The following is a 25,909-nucleotide window of genomic DNA, read 5'->3' as shown; positions in this document are numbered from 1 at the left end:
AGTGGTGGAGCGTCAGCCTGGCGTGCAGGAGTCCCAGGTTCGATTCCCGGCCAGGGCACACAGGAGAAGCGCCCATCTGCTTCTCCACCCCTCCCCCTCTCCTTCCTCTCTGTCTCTCTCTTCCCCTCCCGCAGCCAAGGGTCCATTGGAGCAAAGTTGGCCCAGCGCTGGGGATGGCTCTGTGGCCTCTGCCTCAGGCGCTAGAATGGCTCTGGTTGCAACAGAGCGACACCCTAGATGGGCAGAGCATTGCTCCCTGGTGAGCATGGCAGGTAGATCCCAGTTGGGCACATGCAGGAGTCTGTCTGACTGCCTCCCCGTTTCCAACTTCAGAAAAATAACAAAAAAAAAAAAAAAAAAAAAAAAAGGAAATGCTGTGCTAAAACTGGCTTGTATCAAGTCATAAAGCCAACTATTAAATTTTTAGGAATTTTGTGAGTCAGCTGTTAAACACAATCATTGTTAACAATTAAATTATATAAACTTATAATTAACTATATATATATTTAATTAACTGTAGAGAGAGAGAGGAAGGGGGAGAGAGAAAATGAGACAGGAACACCAATCTGTTCCTGTATGTGCCCTGACCAAGTATTGAACCAGCAACCTCTGTGCTTTGGGACAAAGCTCTAATCAACCTGGCCAGGATATAATAACTATATATTTTTAAAAATTTTAAAAATACAACTCACTATTTCCTAATTATTTTACTACTTTTTACCTTTATCTGTGCTCTTGGGGTTATTTATGCCTATTGTATGTTTATAGTGGGAATATTACATAATGGTGTACTAATGCACATCTTTCCCCAACTCTGACTTCGGTGATGTCACATTGGTGGCTTTAAATCAGCCATGGTGGCCCTGGCTGACTCAGTAGATAGAGCATCAGCCCAGTATGAGGATATCCCACGTTCAATCCCCAGTTAGGGCACACATGAGAAGCGACCATCTGCTTTTCTTCTACTCTCGCAGCCAGTAGCTCAGTTGGTCCAATGCTTGGCCTCAGGTGCTAAGGATAGCTCAGTTGATTCAAGCATCAGCCCCAAATGTGGGTTGCCAGGTGGATCTTAGTCAGGGCACATGTGGGAGTCTATCTCCCCTCCTCTCACTTAAAATAATAAACAAACAAACCAGCAAGTGCAATAAGTATGGGCTTTTCACCCCAGAGAAGCAGATGTTCAGTATTTACCAGCACACCACTGCCCACTGGGATGCCATCAGTAAAATTCTGACTCTGGATAACTCTTTGGACATATGACATAGTTTCTTCAACAAATAAAGTGCAAGGGATAAAAACACATAGATTAAAAGTGACTTAAGGGTAATTAAGATAGTGTGATATTGTAATACAGACAGACCAATAAAACAGAAAGTCCAGAAATATGCCCACACATATATGGGCAACTGATTTTCAACAATGGCGCTCAGTGTGGTGGAATGACTGTATATGCAAAAAAAGAAACTTCTAGTCATACCTCAAGCCATATACAAATATCAACTCAAAAGGGATCAAATAAATACATATTAACTTTATAAAAATGCATCAGAGACCTATGTATAAAACCTAAAATTAGGCCCTGGCTGGTTGGTTCAGTGGTGGAGCATCAGCCCAGCGTGTGGACGTCCCAGGTTCAATTCCTGGTCAGGGCACACAGGAGAAGTGCCCATCTGCTTCTCCCCTCCTCCCCCCTCTCACTTCTCTCTCTCTCTCTCTCTCTCTCTCTCCTCCCCTCCTGTGGCCATGGCTGGATTGGAGCGAGCTGGCCCTGGGTGCTGAGGATGGCTCCATGGCTTCCACCTTAGGTGCTAAGAAGAGCTGAGTTGCTGAGCAATGGAGCAATGCTCCACATGGACAGAGCATCGCCCCCTAGTGGGCTTGCCAGGTGGATCCCGGTCGGGGCACATGCGGGAGTCTGTCTCTGCCTCCCTTCCTCTCACTGAATAAAAAAGAAAAAAAAGAAAAAAACCTAAAATTATACAGCTGATACCAAGAGGTGTACTGAAAATACTATACATCATGGCTGAATGTCAAAACCTTGAGGGTCAGATTAATATTCAGACAAAGCCAGAATCAGAGAGCATCACCATATTTGATATATTTCTCACAAGCCTAATCTTGAAACTACCAAAAAATTACAAGTAGACAATCAGAAATTTTAGCACAAATTGTAACATTTGACAAGTCAGCGTAGAAACACGAGCGTCTCAGCACAGCCTGCACTGGACTGCCCATGCAGCTGCTCCACAGTGCGCTCCTGTGTTCTAACCAGACGTTTGCTGTCCACTACCGTCAGCGGGAAAGAGAGGAAAGTCTGTGGCCAGCTGGCTCTGCTAAGGTGCTGCAGACAATGCGATGGCCACCAAATCATTATCTTGTCTTTCAGAGTATCTGATTAACTGAATTGTTTTGTCTAATATTATCAATAGATAATATTAGAGTACTTTGATCAATTTTATAGATTAGAATAATGCTATAATTTAACTCTCTCTTATTCTGTTCAACATGAATTTGTAGAAATGGTTTATTGCAAGGGTCAGGAACCTTTTTGGCTGAGAGAGCCATGAATGCAACAAATTTTAAAATGTAATTCCGTGAGAGCCATACAACGACGTGTACGTTACGCATTTTCCAATAAAAATTTGGTGTTGTCCCAGAGGACAGCTGTGATTGGCTCCAGCCATCCACAACCATGAACATAAGAGGTAGGAAATGAATGGATTGTAATACATGAGAATGTTTTAAATATTATTATTTTTTTTTTTGTATTTTTACAAAGCTGGAAACGGGGAGAGACAGACAGACTCCCGCATGCGCCCGACCGGGATCCACCCGGCACGCCCACCAGGGGGTGACGCTCTGCCCACCAGGTGGCGATGCTCTGCCCCTCCGGGGCGTCGCTCTGCCGCGACCAGAGCCACTCTAGCACCTGGGGCAGAGGCCAAGGAGCCATCCCCAGCTCCCTGGCCATCTTTGCTCCATTGGAGCCTCGCTGCGGGAGGGGAAGAGAGAGACAGAGAGGAAGGAGAGGGGGAGGGGTGGAGAAGCAAATGGGCGCTTCTCCTGTGTGCCCTGGCCGGGAATCGAACCCAGGACTTCTGCACTCCAGGCCCGTATTCTTCTAAAGTTGGAAACGGGGAGGCAGTCAGACAGACTCCCGCATGTGCCCGACCGGGATCCACCTGGCATGCCCACCAGGGGGCGATGCTCTGCCCAGCTGGGGCTTTGCTCTGTTGTGACCAGAGCCACTCTAGCGCCTGGGGCAGAGGCCACAGAGCCATCCTCAGCGCCCGGGCCAACTTTGCTCCAGTGGAGCCTCGGCTTCGGGAGGAGAAGAGACAGACAGAGAGGAAGGAGAGGGGGAGGGGTGGAGAGGCAGACGGGCGTTTCTCCTGTGTGCCCTGGCTGGGAATCGAACCCGGGACTCCTGCACGCCAGGCTGACGCTCTACCACTGAGCCACCCGACCAGGGCCGAGAATGTTTTATATTTTTAACATTATTTTATTAAAGATTTGTCTGTGAGCCAGATGCACCCATCAAAAGAGCCACATCTGGTTTGTGAGCCATAGGTTCCTGACTCCTGGTTTATTGGCTCAAAAAAAGATAATTTTTCCTAAAAGTATCTACTTACTTTCTCAACATTCATAATACACTGTTAAAACTATTTCCTTAGTTAACTCAGTGTCTAAATATGCATATTGACTGCTAATCTGTTTCCTTAAAGGCATTTCTTAGTTGTTTTGAATGGTAATTAACAGCTTTCAAAATCACCAATCATTGTAGCATTTTACTCTTGCAATAAGTAACAATAATAGCAGATATTTGTACATTGCTAACTATGTGCCATGTCCTACTCTACATGACAATCACACACACCAACCCTCATAATAACCCTCTAATATAAATCCTATTATTATTCCCACTGTACAGATAAAAAATGAGACAGATAAATTAATAACTTGTCCAATCTAGTAAGTGACAGAGCTGGGATTTGAACCTAGCATATTGGCTTGGAGTCCATATGCTTAAAACAAAAGACATTCCGCTTCTTGGCAGTTCAAGGATGAATAAAAGTTAAATAGATGAAGGGTAGAAGGGGGTTTTGGAAGAGAGGCACAGAAAAGAAAAACAGGAAAGTACTTATAAGAGCTCAATGGAAAGTGTGGGGGTAGGGGCAGGAGAAAGGTATTTGGAAACATAAAGTAAGGGCCACCTGGTGAACCCAGAGAAAGCATAGGGGCGGGGCCAGACCACACAGGACCACAGGTCAGGACAAGGAACAGAAAACGGCCATGAAGCCATTGGGGTCTTAAGCAAGGTATGAGGGCATGACAGTTGGATTGTCAGTTTGAAAGCCACTTCGGTGTGGCAATGGGCTGCTAGAAGGTGATGTGTGCAGGGAGCCCTGTTAGGAGTTGTGATGACAGATCAGATGACGATAGCTGAGACTATGATGGTGAGTGAAGGCAGTGGATATTAGAAGGTACCAATCATCAGAGCAGAGCAACAGACTGGATTTTGGAAGGGAGAGGGATCAATAAGAAGAAAGTCTCAGATGAACTCCTAGGTTTTGGTTTATGCAACTGGTTGGATGGCAATGCTGTTCCACAAAATGGAAGATCCAATGAGGGCCGGAGGTGTGTGGACCTGGACACACAGCACAGGAGCAGCATTTGGGATGTCTAAGAGGAGGTGTCCAGCAGGAAGGTGCATACACAGGCCTGGAGTCTGTGCTGAGGTTTGGAGCCTGAGGCATATATTCTGGAGTCAGTGTATAAATGGCGATTCAAGCTGCACAGTGCAGGAGTTCCTATAAAGAGACACTAAACAAAGAAAAGGAGGCCTAAGGCAGAGCCCTGAAGACCTCAATATTTTACATGATCAGAGACAGGGATGAATCTGCAAAGGAGCTGAAAGGCAGAGGGAAAGCCAGAGCACAGGAATCACAGACACCAGTGGTGGGGTGCACTTAAGATAAAAAAAGTCAGATGCTCTGAGAGGTCAAGGAGACACAGACCAAAACATCCATTAGGCCTGGAGACTGTTTCAGAAGGGCAACAAGGACAGAGTCAGAAATGGAGTGACGTGAGGGTTAAGACAGAAGGAAGAAAAGAAAGAGCACACACCCTGAGAAAGGTATATGACTGGGAATGTCAGGCGGGAGGAGAGTTCAAATAGGAGAAACTGAGCATGCTCAGAATGCTGACTGGAAGACCAGAGCTGAGAGGACGGAGTAAACCTGAAAGAGAGGAGCTGAGTGACAGTGTGAGGTTTCTGTGAAGTCAGCAGGAAGCAGGCTCCGAAGTCTGGAGTGCTGGGAGGAGAGATGGTGCCTGCCTTTGCAGGTGTGGACAGATTTGCACCTTTGGGAGTTGGGAGTGGGAAGGTGATGAAGCTCTCATCTGATGGCTCCTAATTCCTTTGTGATATGTGGGTAAAGTTGTATCTAGAAAATGAAAGACAAGTGTCAGGGATTTGAGGAGACAAGAAGGATTATTAAATCAGTCATTGCAGTGAGGAGGAGTAAGAGTGAACCCAAGAAATGGGGATTTCCGGGGGGGGGGGGGGGGGGTGTTGAGAGAGAGCTCATTTCAGAATGCTGCTGACAAAGAAGCACTATAGGGGGTTCCCATCAGCCCCACTGGGACGCAGTGCTCAGCCTGTGGGTGCAGGCAGAGAGGAGGCAGGTGGCTAGCTGTCATCCAAGAGGCAGATCCTGCTAGCAAGGTACAACAAAAATCCAAGGGACAAAGGAATTCAAAGACTTGGCAAGAGTGCTAGAGATGGACCAGGGACCTTAATTAACTCCATGAAGAAAAAAGGGAGAAGAGAATAAAGGGACAAGAGAAGGGGGTCATGACTAGTCACAATACAGACTGCTGATGGAAAAGAGGTTGTGAGCACAGGATAGAAAACTTGAATTTAACCGATTATCATTACTAATCATTCATTAGATTTGAATTATTAATTAGTTCAATTATTCATTAATATATTAAATAGATCAACTCTCTGATATGACAAAAGGCTGAACTTCCTGTCCTGTGAAGAGCTCTTAGAAACCAGTGAGAAAAAGACCACCAAGCCAATGGGAAAATGAAACACCTACTTGGCTGGAGACTCCTCGTCCAGAAGGTCCGGGGGCCCCTCTGTCGCTGGGGGCTCCTCCGCAGGTGCAGCTGGCTCCACGTCACTGAAAAGCAGCCAGAACATTTCAGTCACACAAACTTGTTCACAACCATGCTCTTAGATACTCAAGATAATAAGTCTTTTTTCTTAAGTAGATATACTTCAAGGAATTAAACACATATAGGTAATTCACATCAAATTGAAAAAGAAAAAATGTTCTCAATTGCTAATCCATATAAATCATTTCCACATATGTGAAAGGTACTTTGAGAAATAGAAGTTTCTAAGAATGGTCAAAAATTAAAAAGATTATAAAGGACCAGAAAAATTATTCAAAACTCTTAGGAGCATCTGAGATCTTGCTTCTCATGGTATGTCATCAGTCTGGCTCAAATAAACTCATTAGGGGAAGAAAAAAACACCTCTTATGAACTTAGGAAATTCCCCATATTAACAGGGGCCATAAAATGACTTATAATAGAAAAAACATGCCATATCAGATTTTCAGAAAATTGTAATGAAGTGAAAACATTCCACAAAAAATAAGTCTGTAGGATTACAAACAAGCTGGTAATAACTACACTAAAGAAATAAGGTGTGAACCATCAATTTATACCCCATCACATCTAACCACACAACCAGAAAATTACAACACATGTAAAACAATGAAAATTTTAATATATATGATCTTAATTCTTCCTCTTTATGGTAACATTAATCCTATCTGAACATTAAAAACTAAAGTTCCAGCCCTGGCCAGGTAGCCCAGTTGGTTAGAGCATCTTCCCGATAAGCCAAGGTTGCAGGTTTGACCCCAATGAAGGCACATATAAGAATCCACCAATAAATGCATAAATAAGTGGAACAATAAATTGATGTTTCTCTTTCTCTCTCTCCCTCTCTCTTTCTAAAATCAATAAAATAAACAAATATTTAAAAATACAAAAGTCGCAACAAAATTAATTTTACTTTCATAAAAATGCTAAAATTAGTCAATATAATTGAGTATATAGTGGATATATAATGTCAATATAATAGATATTATATATCCATTAGAAATATTTTACATTCTACATACAGAAGCCAGCTTCACAAAATAAGCTATTTTTCAAAAATAAACATAAAGTGAACTGTGTAATAACAGAATAGACATTTTACATTAATATTTTTTAATTCTCAAATCAAAGTTATTGTAATCAACTTTAAAAAAATTCAGTTTAACACAAAGTGTGAAGGATTATGAAATGCACATGTTTGGAAGGACATGCTTGCTGCTCTGCCCAGAGGGCCCCGTCACAAAGGCCACCTCTGCATATCAGCCTGACTCTGCAGGGTAACGGGGTTTTTAGCATCTGGGAGTCCCAAAGTCCAGTAGCTGCAGCACTGAATTACTATAACTTTCTCTTTATTTTTTGGTCACATAATAAATCAAGTGGATAAAAACCATAGGTGTAATGACAGTTCATAACATTCAACAATTAAAATTCATAAAAAGGATACAAAAATATAGGGAGGGAATAAAGCAGCAGAGTACAAAACAAAGAGACTTCGTAAAACCTAGTATTTCTACTGATTTTATAGAGAAAAGGCTGGGAGCAAGAAGTATCAACTCATAGCTGCTTTACTTTAGTTGTTCATTGCTCGCTTGTCTCATGTGCCTTGACTGGGCAAGCCCAGGGTTTTGAACTGGTGATCTCAGCATTCCAGGTTGACACTCTGTCCACTGTGCCACCACAGGCCAGGCAAACCCAGTATTTCTAAAACTTGAGCAACTGATTTAAAAAAAAGGAAAAATCAGATTCCTCCCTATAATGATCTAAATTGGTTTATGAATAGACATAAGACATTGTATTTATAGCTCTTATAGAACAATATAATCACAACTACAAAGCAATAAAGTTTCAAAATTAGGTATAATTTGTTTTGGCCAGATTTTGTTATTTTGTTGAAGTAAATCACCAACGTTGGATTAGTTAGAAGAAAGATCTAGGTCCAGGGCCAAGTCCATGTATAGGTGTATGTAAGTATGTATGTACATATGTATGTATGTATGTATGTGTGTGTGTTTGAGAGGCAGAAAGGGAGAAAGGAAGAGAGGGAGAGAGAAATAACAATTTGTTGTTCCACTTACTTATGCATTCATTGGTTGACTCTTGTATATGCCCTGACTGAGGACTGAATCTATAACCTTGGTGTACCAGGATAATGCTCCAACCGAGTTACCTGGCCAGGGACCCTAGTCTATATTTTTACTTCAGTTATTCTAACATAGACAATGCCTGTTTTAGCCTCACCAGGTGGTGGCGCAGTGGATAGAGCATTGGTCTGGGACACAGAGGACCCAGGTTCGAAACCCCGAGGTCACTGGCTTGAGCCCAAGGTCACTGGCTTGAGCAAGGGGTCACTGACTTGGCTGTAGCCATGCCCCCCAAACAAGGCACATACGAAAAAGCAAATCAATGAACAACTAAGGTGCTGCAACAAAGAATTGATGCTTCTCATCTCTTTCCCTTCTTGTCTGTCTTGTATCTATTTGTCCCTCTCTCTCTCGCTAACAAAAAGAAAAAAGAAAATAAGAAAATGCCTGTTTGCACAAAACAGGTTCCATAAAACAATGTGAAACAGCTCCTCCAGGCTTCATTTTCAATCAGACTTCATACTTAATCAAATCTGTGACAGTGAAGAGATTTTAGCCAAATGTTACTCGATTACTACATAAACTGTCCTGCTATTCACAATACAGTTGGAAGGCAGCATTACTGAAAATTGCACTTATGGCTGTCTATTTCAATTGGTAACAAAAAAAAAATCTGATATTATACTTTTTAGGTTAGTGCTGATGGAGCAAATTCTATTTTCAGCAGACACTCATGATCAAACTGTGCTGAAAACCAGTAACACTGGAAATGACTCAGTCATATTTTGAAAGCAGCTTGTCCACAGATCTAGTCATAATGCCCATATCTTCAAACAGGAACACTAAACTACAGTGAAACCCTCACATCTCCACTGAACCGTGCAATATCTGGCCTTGCCAGCCACAGAAACATCACTTACTGTGTTGGGCCTACCTCTGCTCTTTTCTTATTAATCAAAAGTAGCACATAACTCTACTGTATGTGGTTTTCACAACTGTAAATCAAAAATCTCAATTATTAACTAAACAGTTAAAGTCTTACTCAGTGAAAAATCTGTTAATTACAGATTCCCACCACCTAAGAGCTCTGACTGTATAACTCACAAACCAACCCAGAATGAGTGTCACCGGGCACCTTTCATCTTACTCCGGATATGCCAGGCCAGCAGGAGCACACATGGTCACTCTTCATGTTATACGCCAATACGGACCCCTTAGGGCACATAATCACTTGGAACCCAAAAGAATTTTAAATTCAAATGCAAACTGAAATGGAGTTAGTATTAAAGTCGTAAATCAAATGAATTAAGAGGTGCCTGTTTTACTTCTTAAAAAAATATATCATCACAAAAATATACAATCACAGCAAAAATTAAACAAAACGAAAAGATTTGTAATCAAGACCCCATGAAGCCCCAGATTGAGAATATTCAAAAGGTTTTTCTTCCTTTCAGACAGAATGTGCAATGGCAGTAAATTTAATGTTACATCTGATATTATTGTGTACATTTGTCTTTAAAGATAACAATTTAAGAAAACTAAGCTTATGTAAAACACTCATATTTGAAAAAGGAAGAGTGGAAGTCTGGATCCCGTCAAGACTTCTAACCCGTGGAAAGCCTGCCCTGCACCATCACCGAGGGTGACCTGGTTCTCACCCTACACTGCCTTTGAGTACCGCCAGCCTGTTCCTTCGCAGAAGCCAGGACGACATTGCCCCTGCAGCTGTGAAACGGCAGAAACAGCAGAACCAAGTACCTCCTTTAAGGAGCAAAACTGAAACAGATCTCAGACATCACAATGCCTCCGAGAAATGTCAGTTTTGAACGTCAGATGACAATGTCACTGAACTTGATCTGCAAATGATTTCAGGAAATCAAGACAAGAACTACGGAAGGTCATAGAAAAATAAAGTACAGAATATCCAGGAATTTGCCCTGGCCGGAAAGCTTGGTTGGTTAGAGCATTGTACCGAAGCACAGAGAACACCCAGGAATTTAAAAAGCATTCTGAGGCATATCCAAATGTAGTGTCATGTACTTGGAGCATCAGTGAACACACAAATTTGTTTGGCTAAAATAAGACAAAAATGAAAGAATTTTTTAAAATTGAATTTATTGGGGTGACATTGGTTAATAAAATTATATAGGCTTTGGAGTACAATTCTATATCATCTATGTATTGCAATGTGTGTTCACCACTCCAAGTCTCTTCTATCACCATTTACACCCGCTTTACCCTCTTACTCCTTCCACCCCATTTTCCTTCTGGTAATCACCACACTGTTGTCTATGAGGTTTTTTGTTTTTTGGGTTTTGCTTAATCCCTTCACCTTTTCCACCAGCCCCACTACCCCTATCCCCTCTGACAGCTGTCAGTCTGTTCTCTGTATTTATGAGTCTGTTTCTACTTTGTATGCTACTTTATTTTGTTCATTAGATTCCACGTGAGTAAAATCATATGGTGCTTGTTTTTCTCTCACTGGCTTAATTCATGCAGCATAATACTCTCCAGGACTATCCATCTTTCTGCAATGGGTAAGATTTCCTTCCCTTTTTTTTTTAAATTGCTGAGTAGTATTCCATTGTGTAATGTACCAAAGCTTTTTTACCCACTCATCTGCTGATGGACACTTGGGTTGCTTCCAAATCTTGGTTATTGTAAATAATGCTGCAATGAACATAGAAGTGCATATCTTTATTATATGTGGCTTAAGTGTCTGTTTGTTGCCGATAGCTTATTGGTTGCTTGCATAACTGTACTAGCCAATGGGGTGAAGTTGCCACAGCATTCAAATAGTCCCGCCTTCTGGCATGCCACCTCACAAATTGAGGTTAAAGATTGGAGCAATTATTATGCTGTTAAGAAATCTTAACACAAGAAGGGGTCTTTGCAATGGTACAAGACTAGAGGTTCTTCAAAGGAAAAATAATGTCATAATAACTGTCTTTGACTGGTTCCTTTAAAGGTGAAATACATGTCACTCCAAGAATTGATTTGGCTCCATCTCAAACAGGGTTGCCGTTTCAGTTGAGACATAGACAATTTCCTGTAAAACTTGCCTTTGCTATGACCATCAATAAGTCTCAGGGCCAAATGCTTAAGCGTGTTGGCATTTTTTTACCTGAGCCTGCATTTGGACACGGTCAACTTTATGTTGCCTGTTCAAGAGTTCGTGAAAGGACGGACGTAAAATTAAAAATAATTGATGGTCCTCTGCAAGGCGAGCTTAAAAATGATGGAAAGATCTACACAAGAAATGTTGTGTACAAAGAGATCTTTGACATGTGAATTAACATTTTATTATTTAAATCACCTTTATTTATTGAGCTAGCGGTGGCTCTTAAGAAATGTACCACCAGTGGTTTCCTTCATTGCACTCTACTTTAAGCAATTAAGCAAGTAGAAGGGGGGAACCCCGTGGGGCAGTAAGCAAAGGGGCATCCTTGCCGCCTGCCCTGGGTAATTCAGTTTGAATTAGCAGACACCTTTGCATAAATCATTTTAATTACAATTTATAATATCTAGAACAGCGGTCATTTTGTATGACCGCCGGGCTTTCTAGTTAAATATATTTGAAAACAGTGTTTTGGGTTTCTTAGGATATATGCCCAGAAGTGGGATAGCTGGGTCAAAAGGCAGTTCGATTTTTAATTTTTTGAGGAATCTCCATACTCTTTTCCACAGTGGCTGCACCAGTCTGCATTCCCACCAGCAATGCAGGAGGGTTCCCTTTTCTCCACACCCTCGCCAGCACTTGTTGTTTGTTGTTTTATTGATGAGCGCCATTCTGACAGGGGTGAGGAAATATCTCATTGTGGTTTTAATTTACATTTCTCTGATGATTAGTGATGTTGAACATCTTCTCATATGTTCATTGGCCATCTGTATATACTCTGGAGAAGTGTCTATTCAGGTCTTCTACCTATTTTTAAATTGGATTATTTATTTCTTTAGTGTTGAGTTTTATAAGTTCTTTATAATTTTTGTTGAACTTTAAAAATGGTTTTCAAATCAAATTGCAACATAGCAAACTCATTTTTAAAAGTTATCTCACTAGCCTGACCAGGCTGTGGCACAGTGGATAGAGCATCGGACTGGGATGCAGAGGACCCAGGTTCGAGACCCCGAGGTCCCCAGCTTGAGTGCGGACTCATCTGGTTTGAGCAAAGCTCATCAGCTTGGACCCAAGGTCGCTGGCTCGAGCAAGGGGTTACTCAGTCTGCTGAAGCCCCGTGGTCAAGGCACATATGAGAAAGCAATCAATGAACAACTAAGGTGTCGCAACGAAAAAACTGATGATTGATGCTTCTCATCTCTCTCTGTTCCTGTCTGTCCCTATCTATCCCTCTCTCTCTGACTCTCTCTGTCTCTGTAAAAGTTATCTCACTAAACAGAAGCTAAAATCAATATTTAGGGAGACATAATTTTCATGAAAGGCAAACAAAGATGTCCACTCAGCTTCAGGCTCACAGAATGCACACATTCACACCATACCTGGTATCTCTGCCTGATCCCCAGGTACGAACTCCACATCCACCCATGTTGTCTTCAGTTCTGAGTGCTCTAGAGAAAGAAAGGATATTCTCTTAAACTGGAAGCTGCTCTCTAGTCAATCTCCAACTCAGAACCATAAGAGCTATCCCAGGTTCAGCTCCTTCAGGAATAATAGCATACTGGCATAAAGTCAAGTAAATATTAACACACAACAGATTCATACTTATGTGTGACTAAGATCTTAAAGTGAAAATAGCATTTACAAAGAAACTTACATTTTATCATTCCCACCATATCTCTCAAATTCCCGTTTTCCTCTCTGGTCAAAACGGTCAAAAGCTCTGTTCCCGGGACCACCTCTGCCTCTGCTCCGCAGGCCCCCTCTTGGGCCTCCACGTCCTCTCAGTGGTCTGTCTCGATCAAACCTGTCAACTGGTCTAGGAGAAGATGGGTATAATAACAAATGGTGAATTAAAGATCTAATACCCTTTTTTTATATGTGTGTATTTAATTTTTGTACTTTTCTGAAGTGAGAAGTGAAGAGGCAGAGACAGATTCCCACATGCGCCCAACCAGGATCCACCCGGCATGCCCACTAGGGGGCGATGCTTGGTCTCTCAGGGGCCTTTGCTCTGTTGCAACCGAAGCCATTCTAGCACCTGAGGCAGAGGCCATGGAGACATCCTCAAGCCGGGGCCAACTTTGCTCCAACGGAGCCTTGGTTGCGGGAGGGGAAGAGAGAGCCTTGGTTGCGAGAGGGGTGGAGAAGCAGATGAGTGCTTCTCCTGTGTGCCCTGACTGGGAATCAAACCTGGGACTTCCATACGCTGGGTCAATGCTCTACCACTGAGCTAGCCAGCCAGGGCCAAGAGCTAACACTGTTTTAAGGGAAAAAAAAATCCTAGAAGGACATTATGACTATAGTATATTGGAAAGAATGGTGGCTTGAATAATGAGTTAATAGTTAACTTTTATGGAACACATACTCTCTCTGGCATTTTCTGAGAGCTTCACATACAGTCACTTAATTCGGAAAAACAAGTTTGTAACTATCACCCACAGATGAGGAAAGTGAGGCACAGAGGAGGTAGGTAACTTGCCCATGGTCACACGGCTACTAAGATGGGAGCCAGTGAGAAGCAGGTCCTAGACAGGTCTTATACTAATGTGCAGAGAGCCAACTCTCTCGCCCTGCATCTAGTTTCCTCATTTATAAAATAAGGAGGTCAGGTAAACTAACTCTAAGGTTCATTTCAATTTTAAAACTAAATATATGTTAAATTTGAAATGTTTTGTATAATAAGAAAAAGGGTTAAACTTTAAATTATGCCCGCTCCCAAGCCTCCCTCTCCCAAACACACAACCAGTCATTGATAATTGGGGCTGAAAATATTATCCTATAACAACCTGACTTCTCCCCCCACTGCTTCACATCAACTTCCAAGGCCAGCTAAAGACAACTTGGTTGTTAAATCCAATAGTAACTTCTGTCTTTAAGTCATTTGACCCCCTATTCACCATGTGACACTGCCAGCAAATAATTTTTCTCCGACCTTTCTGGCTTCTCTGTCTCTGTCCTTTAAAAATTATTTTTGTAAGAAAAAAAGAAAGTCCTGGCCGGTTTGATCAGCAGATAGAGCATCAGCCTAGTGTGCAGATGTCCCCGGGTTTGACCCCTGATCAGGGCCCACATGAGAAACAACTATCTGCTTCTCTTCACCTCCCTCAGCCAGTAGCTTGACTGGTTCGAGCGTTGGCCCCAGGCCCTGAGGATAGCTTGGTTGGTCCAAGCATCAGCCTCAGGTGCTAAAAATAGCTCAGTTGATTCAAGCTCCAGATAGGGGTTGCTAGGTGGATCCCAGTCAGGGTGCATGCAAGAGTCTGTCTCACTTAAAAAAAGTTTTGTTGCCCTGGCCGGTTGGCTCAGCGGTAGAGCGTCGGCCTAGCGTGCGGAGGACCCGGGTTCGATTCCTGGCCAGGGCACATAGGAGAAGCGCCCATTTGCTTCTCCACCCCTCCGCCGCGCTTTCCTCTCTGTCTCTCTCTTCCCCTCCCGCAGCCAAGGCTCCATTGGAGCAAAGATGGCCCGGGCGCTGGGCATGGCTCTGTGGCCTCTGCCTCAGGCGCTAGAGTGGCTCTGGTTGCAATATGGCGACGCCCAGGATGGGCAGAGCATCGCCCCCTGGGGGGCAGAGCACCGCCCCTGGTGGGCGTGCCGGGTGGATCCCGGTCGGGCGCATGCGGGAGTCTGTCTGACTGTCTCTCCCTGTTTCCAGCTTCAGAAAAATGAAAAAAAAAAAAAAAAAGTTTTGTTTTGTTTTGTTTTTGTAATAGTTAATACCCATACAACATACAAAATTGACAAGGTACGCCCCTTGTTCCTCAGCTGCTTGGCAGTTGCAGAGTTGCACAAAGGGATGAGCTCTGCACCTCGCCTTCTCCACCTACCAAGTGTTGGTGGTCTGCACACAGATGCCTCCCTTGTCCTCTGGATACCCATTTGTTCTTAAGTACACTGAAATTCCCAACTCCCTGTTCCCTGTCCATCGCCCTCACATCTATGCTAATGCTACATGGCCCTCAGTCATGTGACTCCATGTCTCTCACATGGAGATCTCTCTGATTCTAGGCCACAAAGCCAGGTAGTTCCTGGACATTTCCCTCTGTACATCCCCAGCCCTGCAGATATGTGACCAACAACGACCCCTTGCTCCTCTTATGGTCCCTAACTTACAACACAAGAGTGCCCAAGCCAATAACTGGGCCCTCTCTCCATCCCTCCCTTTCTCCTCCGCCACACCCAGCGGACCCAGGGCCCGATGGCCTGCCCATGTCTCCTCACAATTGGCTCTGCCTCATTGCTGGTTGTCATCACTTTCTCTGAGAACCTGCCTCTCCTCCACTAAACTTAAAGCTCCTGAAGTGAGGACCATATATTCTTAATCATTTAGCCATAGTTTAATAAGACAAAATGTTTAATTTGTCGAGGCTTTTAAAAACATTTAAAGCTACAAGAAATTATTTATTGAATTCTAATGGGGCATTGTTAGTGGCTCCAACACCAGAACTAGAGGTTTACCTTTATGGCCTAAGATATTACATTAAAAAGTTACTATATGCCTGACCAGGCAGTGGCACAGTGGATAAAGCATGAGACTGGGATGCAGAGGACCCAGGTTAGAAACCTGAGGTCGCCAACTTGAGCGTGGGCTCATCTGGTTTGAACACAGGCTCACCCTGTTTGAGTGTGGGATCATAGACATGACCCCATGGTCACTAGCTTGAGCAAGGGACCCCTGGTTTGGGTATAGCCCCCTAGTCAAGGCATATAAGAGAAAGCAATCAATGAACTAAGATGCCACAACGAAGAATTAATGCTTCTCATCTCTCTCCTTCCTGTCCCTATCTGTCCCTCTCTCTGTCTCTCTTGCTAAAAAAAAAAAAAAAAGTTACTATAGGATCATGGTTTAAAAAGATATAAAACTCCTAATTCTCTTTACTCAAAAAGATAAACAGAGCAGCTTTGACCATTAACTCTGCCAGTCACTGATAAGAAACACCACTCCAAATACATTTTCCAGGTTGGCTTTTGTCTGTCTCCCATCTCTTCTGACCAAATAAGCAGACATGAGTACATTCGACAGGATGGGGAACGGGAGTAGTGTGCAATGGGTACAGCCGGGGCAGATGAAAAGATGGAGAGGACGGTTTTACAATAACATGAATGGAGTTCATGCCAGTGAACTGTATATTTAGAAGTAGTTAAAATGGTTAAGCATTATGCATGTATTACTACAATTTTAAAAAGTGCTTCCTTATGAGGGAAAAAAATGTAAACATTTAACTGATTCTTTCAAAACTGGGACTGACTTTAAAATGACCTGCAAAGAACTGCACAAAAGATTCAAAGAACCAAAATACTTCCAGACAGAGGCAGATTAATTGCCTAATAGTCCATGTTCTAAGAGTCTACTTAAATTCATCATTTGGAGCCTAAAGAAAAATGCCTACTGCATTAAAAACAGCAGTTGCACCCCGAGACCACACGCAACAGTAATGTGGCTGATCTCCACCAACAGGCCACAGTGACAGTTACTTCCAGCACAATTGATGACACTGCTTTCTACATGAAAACATGAGTTCTACCTTAGTGGAATAAAAATTCATGTCAGCTGGCCGTGACCAGAATCTGCACTGCTGAAATTCTGAGTCTTTATTTCTTCATCCATAAGTCAAGAGGGAGAAGAGAGAGAGAGGAGCGGGGAGAGGGGGAGAGAGAGAGTAGAGGGGAGTGTTGAGAAGCAGATGGTCATTTCTCCTGTGTGCCCTGACCAGCAACTGAACCTGGGACATCCACACACTGGGCTGATGCTCTACCACTGAGCCAACTGGCCAGGGCCAAGATTATCAAGATTCTACAATTCTGTCCAATAAACACATATAGGTATCATAGGAATATGAAGTGATAATCACTCTTCACTATCAAATAAGCAAAGAGCACACATTAATTTATTATATATTTTAAAAATTATTTACATATTGATTTTAAAGAGAGAAAGAAACATCAATTTTTTGTTCCATTTATTTATGCATTTATTGGTTGATTCTCGTATGTGCTGTAAGGATCAAACCCACAACCTTGACGTATTGGGATGACTCTCAAACCAACTGAACTACCTGACCAGGGCTAATTTATTATATTTAAGTCTGAAATAGAAAGTGCTATGAGAAATGCTTTTATAGATTATTAGTAATAGAGAAAATGATAGGTTACTAGGATAGTGATTTGTCAATATGTATCAATAAACCCCAAGTCAATATTTGATTTCCATACTACCTGTATCCATCCAACCTTACACTGAAGCACAACTGGGTCCCAGGTTTGGATCCATGACAACCACTGCTTTATGCCCCTAACTAGATTCCCACTTCCAGAACTCCATTCAGTAAAGTCCCTACATTTGTAAAAAGCAGATCACCATGCACTATTTATAAAGCAAAAAACTGGAAGCTGAGTGAAAGTTCAACACTAAGGAAATGATTATAACACATACAAACAATAGGTCATACTAGAACCAATAAAAATGCTTACCAAACACAGTCAATGACATGGAAAAGATTTCTGCTATGTCAAGTGGAAAAGAATATAAAGTACTCAGTGTGTATGTACTATCATCTTAACATCTAAGTATACCTATGTGTTAAAGGAAGAAAACCAGCCAAACGTTAAGAATAATCATCTCAGATGTTAAAATGGGTGGTTTTAATTTTCTTTATAATTTCACACGTTTTCCCAAAATGTTTGAAGAGACCATAAATTACTTTTATTAAAGATCTTATGGCCCTGGCCAGTTGGCTCAGTGGTAGAGCACTGGCCTGGTGTGTGGATGTCCTGGATTTGATTCCCGGTCAGGGAACAGAAGAGGAGCGCCCATCTGCTTGTCCATCCTTCCCACTCTCCTTTCTCTCCTCTCTCTCTCTCTCTCTCTCTCTCTCTCTCTCTCTCTCTCCTCCTTCTCCTCCTCCTCCTCCTCCTCCTGCAGCCAAGGCTCCACTGGAGCAAAGTTGGCCCAGGCGCTGAGGATGGCTCCATGGCCACCACCTCAGGCGCTAGAATTGCTCTGGTTGCAACAGAGCAACACCCCAGATGGGCAGAGCAACGCCCCAGATGGGCAGAGCATCACCCCCTAGTGGGCTTGCCAGGTGGATCCCAGTCGGCGCATGTGGGAGTCTGTCTCTGCCTCCCTGCTTCTCACTTCAGAAAAATACAAAAAAAAGAAAAGAAAAAAGATCTTATGGATCTTTATTAATAGAAAACTACTTTTAAAGAAACTAAGGAAAGTACCTTTTCCAATGGCACATGCCTTACCAAAAGAATTTAAATTTTGAAAGTAAAAATTCCTCCATATTCTTAATGTGATGTACTGGGAAAGACACAGACATCACTTCTGTGGTGTTCCTGCCCAAGTTCACATAATTATTCCACAGGGAAACACCAGACAAACTCATATTCTGTGCTGTTCTACAAAACTGACTGTTCTATACTCTTCAAAAAATGTCATAAAAGATAAAGGAACACTAAGACGCTGCTCCAAATGAAAGACGACCAAATGCAATGTACATTCCTGGACTGGATCTGGAACCAGACTTTTTTTTCCCTTTTGCTAAAAGGACATTATTCAGACAACTGTTGAAATTTGAGTAGTCTACAGATTACATAATTTAGAGAATAGAATTATATTGATGGCAATAAATTTGATAATTCTATCCTGCTTTTAGGAAATACATCTAAAGTATTTAGAGATAAAGGGACATTCCTGTACCTTACTATCATCTCAAATGACAAAGAAAAAATGGCATGTGTATGTATGTGAGAAAGAGAAGTGGGGAAATGTATAAGGGGAGGGAAGTTGAAAGAGAGAAAGAGGAGGGACAGAGGTATAATAAAGCAAATGCAGTAAAATGTTAATATTTGGGGAATCTGGGGCCCTGGCCGGTTGGCTCAGTGGTAGAGTGTCGGCCTGGCGTGTGGAAGTCCCGGGTTCGATTCCCGGCCAGGGCACACAGGAGAGGTGCCCATCTGCTTCTCCACCCCTCCCCCTCTCCTTCCTCTCTGTCTCTCTCTTCCCCTCCCGCAGCCGAGGCTCCATTGGAGCAAAAGATGGCCCAGTCGCTAGGGATGGCTCCTTGGCCTCTGCCCCAGGTGCTAGAGTGGCTCTGGTTGCGACAGAGCGATGCCCCAGATGGGCAGAGCATCGCCCCCTGGTGGGCGTGCCGGGTGGATCCCGGTCGGGCGCATGCGGGAGTCTGACTGCCTCCCTGTTTCCAGCTTCAGAAAAATATTAAAAAAAAAAAAAAAATATATATATATATATATATATATATATATATATATATATTTGGGGAATTCGGATGAGGGTGTATGGAAATTCTTTCTATAATCCTTGTAATTTTATGTAAATCTAAAATTCTTATTTTTTAAAAGAAAAAAATCTCTCCATCATGCCATGCCCCGTCTAGTCTTACATACAGGTATGACTTAACTTAATAGATATCTTTTCATGTTAATGTATAAAAACCTATTGTATCCATTTTAAAGACTCAGTGTTGGCCCTGGCCGGTTGGCTCAGTGGATAGTGTTGGCCCAGAGTGTGGACTTCCCGAGTTCAATCCCTGGCCAGGGCACACAGGAGAAACGACCGTCTGTTTCTCTTCCCCTTCTCTCTCTTTCCCTCTCACAGCCAGTGGCCCAAATGGTTCCAGCATTGGCCCCAGGTGCTAAGGATAGCTGGGTTGGTGGTGTGCATGTGAGAGTTGTCTCACTCTCTCCTCTCCTCTCAGTTAAAACAAAAACAAAAAAACCCAACTCAGTTTTGCTACTAAAAAAAGAAACTGGAAATACGTGTTTGTACTTTTGAGCTATAATGTCCTATTTCCACAGAATAAGTTTCTGAAGTGAGAAAAAAATAACACAAATACTTCCTAAAATAAGCAGCTCTGATCCAGAAGGCTTTTTGTAAGCATGCAGACTGTGGTCACCACATAGTGAATTTGAAGTAATACTCAGCAAAAAAGAGTCAGAATTAAGCCTTTCTCTAACCCTCAAGTACAACATGGTGGTAGATACAACATCCTGATGTTCTGAAGATGTAACTGGTAGGGAACAGATCTGCAGAAGTCATCACCTGCTCAGCCTCTCACACTAAGCTATTCTCTGCTGGACATTTTTTTTTTAGGTTTATTTTAATGGACTAGAGTACAGTTTTACAAAGCCATATTCTTTGGTTAAAACTTGTAGCCAGGATCCTAAATGGGATTAGCAGTCAGGAAGTAGAAATATTTTGGGTCTTACCAGGCAGTGGTGCAGTGGATAGAGCATCGACCTACCAGTGCTGAGGACCCAGGCTCAAAACCTCGAGGTCTCCAGCTTGAGCGTGGGCTCAACCTGCTTGAGCAGAGGTCCCCAAACTACGCATGTGGTCCCGAGGCCATTTATCCGCCCCCGCCGCACTTCCAGAAGGGGCACCTCTTTCATTGGTGGTCAGTGAGAGGAGCACAGGATGCATTCACATCCTGTGCTCCTGGAGTACTGTATGTGGCGGCGCCACAAAGCATGGCATCGCTCATGTACAGTACTACTTCCGGTGACGCACGTGTCATGGCTCCGGAAGTGCGTCATATCACTTGTTACGGTTGGCAGTGATAGATATGGAACTGGACATTGACCATCTCATTAGCCAAAAGCAGGCCCATAGTTCCCATTGAAATACTGGTCAGTTTGTTGACTTAAATTTACTTGTTATTTATTTGTTCCCATTTTGTTTTTTTACTTTAAAATAAGTTATGTGCAGTGTGCATAGAGATTTGTTCATAGTTTTTTTTATAGTCCGGCCCTCCAATGGTCTGAGGGACAGTGAACTGGCCCCCTGTGTAAAAAGTTTGGGGACCCCTGTGCTTGAGTGTGTGGGCTCATCAGCCTGAGTACAGGGTCACCTGCTTGAGCATGGGATGACAGACATGACCTCATGGTCACTGGCTTTACCCCATAGTCACTGGCTTGACCCCAAGGTTGCTGGCTTGAGCCCAAGGTTGGTGGCTTGAGCAAGGGGTCACTGGCTCAGATGGAGCTCCCGGTCAAGGCACATATAAGAAAGCAATCAATGAATAACTAAGGTGCTGCAACTATGAGACGATGCTTCTCATCTCTCTCGTGAAATATTTTGGGAATAATGTCTCTCTTGACATTAAACTATACTCCAGTCTCCTTAAATCTTTTTTAACTTTATTTTCCTTTAAATGTGATTCACAAGTTGTTTTGGTTTCATCTAAACTCAGTGCAATGTAGGTTTAATGATTAAACAAAAACTTTAGGCAGCAAGCATCCATCCTGTTAGTGCCAAGCATAAGACACAAAGAACTGCTACCTGTGTATGGGTGGGCACAGATGGCCTGCACGCTGCTGCATCACTCAGGAGTGCTGTCAGACTGCACCTGCCCAAGACCATCTTCTAAGTCAGAGTAATTTCTAGAGAAGTTATGGGAGCCAGAAAGTGGTATTACACATCATGAGTTTTTCTTCAGATTTCATCATGACAGCCCATGGACCTAACCATAGGGCTAGGGATTTGTTTAAATTTATCAGCAGTCTAAATTAGTAACGCTAAATCAAAAACATAATTATATCCCTAGCCTAAACTTCAAAAGAAAATTTAACCACTTAAACGTGCTCCTATGCAGTTTTGGTTTTGAGAGTACTTTTCATCGTTACCAGTAAATAATGCATTTTTCATCTTAAAATCATTGCCTGAACTAAGACTTAAAAGGTCATCTAGGCGATAAATGGAAGATCCTTCATGAGGCACCTAAAGTAATATAATTTGTTACTTAAATTGGCAACCTGTTCCCAGGACTGGCACCATGGAAAGGTTACAAAGGCTAGTAGTTCTCTGAAAACCATCCTGGGTCCTCAATCCTCCCAGCCAAGAGCTGTCTGCAGTACATACTTTTCATCTGTATACTTCTCAGGTGGAAAGTCCGTCTGCCGCTCGGTCTCATAAGGTTGATAGTCCCTGTAGGATCTCCGTTCTGCTCTGTCCAGTGTCACCTCTGTCCCCCGGCTATCACTCCATCCTTGCTGCTCCCCTCTTCTAGCAGTTCGCTTCTGGCCTGCCAGCAAAAAAATCAAAGAGGAAAGCTAGAATATGAGGTCTACGACAGTAAATTATTTACAGGCACTTTTACATTCATTTCACTTTTCTAAAAATCAATGTCATAAGAAAATTCGGGAAATCTGAAAAAGTTTAGACAAGGTGCTGATATTACTATGGCCCAGCATCAACAACTTTTTAATAAAAAGTCTTAAGTTACTATTGAATTACACTGCTTTCCCTTACGTCCTAGAAAGTATGACTAAGTTCAACAAACTATATCAAATACACTGTAATTACAGGTATCTCAAAATGACTCTGAGAGAGCTATGGATATATAATATATAATTTCTAAATCATCTATATTTCACAAAAGCAGTTTTATCAAACCATGGTAGTGCCCTGGCTTGTTGGCTCAGTGGTAGAGCATCAGCCCGGCGTGTGGAAGTCTGGGGTTTGAGTCCCAGCCAGGGCACACAGGAGAAGCACCCATCTGCTTCTCCACCCTTCCCCCTCTCCTTCCTCTCTGTCTCTCTCTTCCCCTCCTACTTCCAACGCTCCACTGGAACAAACTTGTCCCGGATGCTGAGGAAGGCTCTGTGGCCTCCGCCTCAGGCACAAGAATGGCTCAGGCAGCAAGAGCAACACCCAAGATGGGCAGAGAATCGCCCCCTGGTGGGCATGCTGGGTGGATCCCAGTCGAGTACATGCTGGCCCCCTGCTTCTAACTTCAGAAAAAATACAAACAAACAAAAATGGTAACTACACCCAGAAAATATTAAGATAAATACCTTGTACTTTAAATTACATTTTTAGAACCCCAATTATAGTTTATCATCAGCTACTAAGGTTTTGGGGGTTTTTTTTGTTTTTTGTTTTTAAAAGCACTTTAATTTTATTTATTTTGTGACAGAGACAGAGAGAGGGACGGACAGGAAGGGAGAGAGATCAGCAGCACCAATTCTTCATTGCAGCACCTTAGCTGTTCGTTGATTGCTTTCTCATATGTGCCTTGACCGGGGGGCTACAGCAGACTGAGTGACTCCTTGCTCAAGCCAACGATCTTGGGCTCAAGCTGGTGAGCCTTGCTCAAACCATATGAGCCTGCACTCAAGCTGATGACCTTGGGATCTCGAACTTGGGTCCTCCACGTCCCAGTCCAATGCTTTATCCACTGCGCCACCACCTGGTCAGGCAAGGCTTTTTTGTTTTGTTTTTTAATTTTTTTTTTAAGATTTTATTTATTCATTTTTAGAGAGAGAAGAGAGAGAGAGAGAAGGAAGGAGGAGCAGGAAGCATCAAATCCCATATGTGCCTTGACCGGGCAAGCCCAGGGTATTGAACCGGCGACCTCAGTGTTCCAGGTCAATGCTCTATCCACTGCGCCACCACAGGTCAGGCCAAGGTTTTTGTTTTTAAATACAGTTTGTATCACTATTATCTTTTCAATTTAGAAACAGGTTTTCCTGCTATCTGATAGTATTTATGCATTTACGATCATACTTTTCAAATACAAGGCCAAACTTGTATTGCCAAATCACACAAAGGCCAGTTGTGCCCTAAGCAGCCAGCACTCAGCTGAGGCGGGGACTGGGCCTTCCTATCTTTTCCTCTCTCCTCTCACCTTACTTCACTCCCCTCCAGTTCTAATGTTTTAAAATTTTTAAGCAGAGTCTATGTCTGATAGGCATCTAATAGTGTACTTGGTAAAAATGTTCTGAAGAACTTCGTCACTTCTTAAATCATCTTCCAGAAATGTTTATTTTTTCTTTGCATATATTTAAAAGGTCCCCACCTCAAACATTGTGTACAGTTTTTATCACAGTACCTTTGATTTTTCTATAAACTACCCTTCAACTGGTTATATGGCTATAAAAGTATTAAGTGTACTTCAATGAGTATTTTTTTTAAAAAACCTTCATGGGAAAATCTTATGATGTCTACATTCTTTTGAGATTAATAAATGTTTCATTATATGTCAAAACTGTTTTGACTTTTCCCTGGCCAGTTTGCACGGCGGATAGAGCGTCGGCCCAGCATGAGGAAGTCGAGGTTCGAGTCCCAGCCAGGGCACACAGGAGAAGCCCATCAGCTTCTCCACCCTTCTCCTTCTCCCTCCTCTCTATTTCTCTCTTCCCCTCCCACAGCCAAGGTTCCATTGGAGCAAAGTTGTCCTGGGCACTGAGGATGGCTCCATGGCCTCTGCCTCAGGCGCTAGAATGGCTCCAGCCACAGAAGAGCAACGCCCAGATGGGCAGAGCACCGCCCCCTGGTGGGCATGCCAGGTGGATCCAGGTCAGGCCTATGCAGGAGTCTGTCTGCCTCCCTGCTTCTAACTTCGAAAAAATACAAAAACAAACAAACAAACAAAAAACCTGTCTTGACTTTGTTTCTTGACTACACTAAGCATTTACTCACAATATTCTAACTGAAGTTCTTGAGTGTTAGAAAAGTACAGTCTTTTTCAATTAGGGCTACAAAGCGTTGAGAGAGTAACTCTCTATAACAGCCATTACAGTTAAGTTTAGTACAGCAACCACATAAATAAGTAGAAATTAATGGGTTGTTTGCTCCTGAAGTAACACACTGGAAAAAGAACTAGAATGACAAAATTTCCATTCTAACTACCAAATTAACTAAAGATCCTTAATACAGATCTCAAAAGCCGTATCACCTGGATCATGAACAACTGACAGCAAAAGAGTTATCAACTTATAAGATTACAACACTACATGAAAAAAGCAGACTTTAACCCAGTTTATATGGTTTAAATTTAGGGGGAAAAATAGCTTTGTGCATTTATGTATATAAACACAATGTGTTATCAGTAGGAAAAATAAAGGATTTTCACTTTACTTAACACACTTCTAACTTGTTTAAAATCTTTATAACATATATGCATGACATTTTTTATTTTAAAAGATTAAAAAGTGATGTTAATAGCACTAAATGCAGTTTCACACTTTAGAATAAAGGATAAAATACACATTTTCATTAGTTAAAAAATAAAAGGAGAGGCAAAGCATAGCCTTTCTCTATTCTTTTATTATTATCTAAACAAATTGAAGATAAATAAAATACAAAATGTACATCATATCTCAAGTCTATTTAAATATGCTCATAAACTTATTGGCCTTCAAAGGGGTGTTAAGATAGCATTTTTAAATATTTTCAACATTATACGACTTGTTTTTCTGATTTAGTGATATCGCTGGACTGTACTTTTCACACATAAAGGTAAACATTACCTAGTGTCAGGAGTCAAAGGCCCAATACTTTTTAATCAGTTGTTTTCTCAGGGATGTTATACACAAGTTAAATTTTCTTTTTCTTTTTCACTTACAGTTGACTTTCGATATTATATTAGGTTGAGGTGTACAGCATAGTGTTAGCCATTTATGTAACTTTCAAAGTGATTGCCCTATAAGTCTAGTACCCAAATGGCACCATACATAATAGTTATTACTATATTACTGACTTCATTCCCTTCGTTGTACTTTA

The 25,909-nt window shown here is 42.3% G+C and overlaps 1 protein-coding gene across 1 annotated transcript in view; it reads right to left on the bottom strand.

The window, feature by feature from the left end:
* Window positions 1-25,909, bottom strand: part of HABP4 (hyaluronan binding protein 4) — a 38,023-nt gene that overhangs the window by 10,490 nt on the left and 1,624 nt on the right. The window contains exons 2-5 of the mRNA XM_066368327.1: window positions 22,265-22,427; window positions 13,037-13,198; window positions 12,762-12,830; window positions 6,108-6,191 (exon numbers count right to left, since the gene is read on the bottom strand). Of these exons, the coding sequence (XP_066224424.1) occupies window positions 6,108-6,191; window positions 12,762-12,830; window positions 13,037-13,198; window positions 22,265-22,427 (478 nt within the window). The remainder of the gene's footprint in view (window positions 1-6,107; window positions 6,192-12,761; window positions 12,831-13,036; window positions 13,199-22,264; window positions 22,428-25,909) is intronic.

The sequence above is a fragment of the Saccopteryx leptura genome, chromosome 2 (genome assembly GCF_036850995.1).
Source record: "Saccopteryx leptura isolate mSacLep1 chromosome 2, mSacLep1_pri_phased_curated, whole genome shotgun sequence".
Classification (NCBI taxonomy): Eukaryota; Metazoa; Chordata; class Mammalia; order Chiroptera; family Emballonuridae; genus Saccopteryx; species Saccopteryx leptura.
The sequence above is the reverse complement of the archived record's forward strand: the minus strand, read 5'-3'. Positions and strand labels throughout refer to the sequence as shown.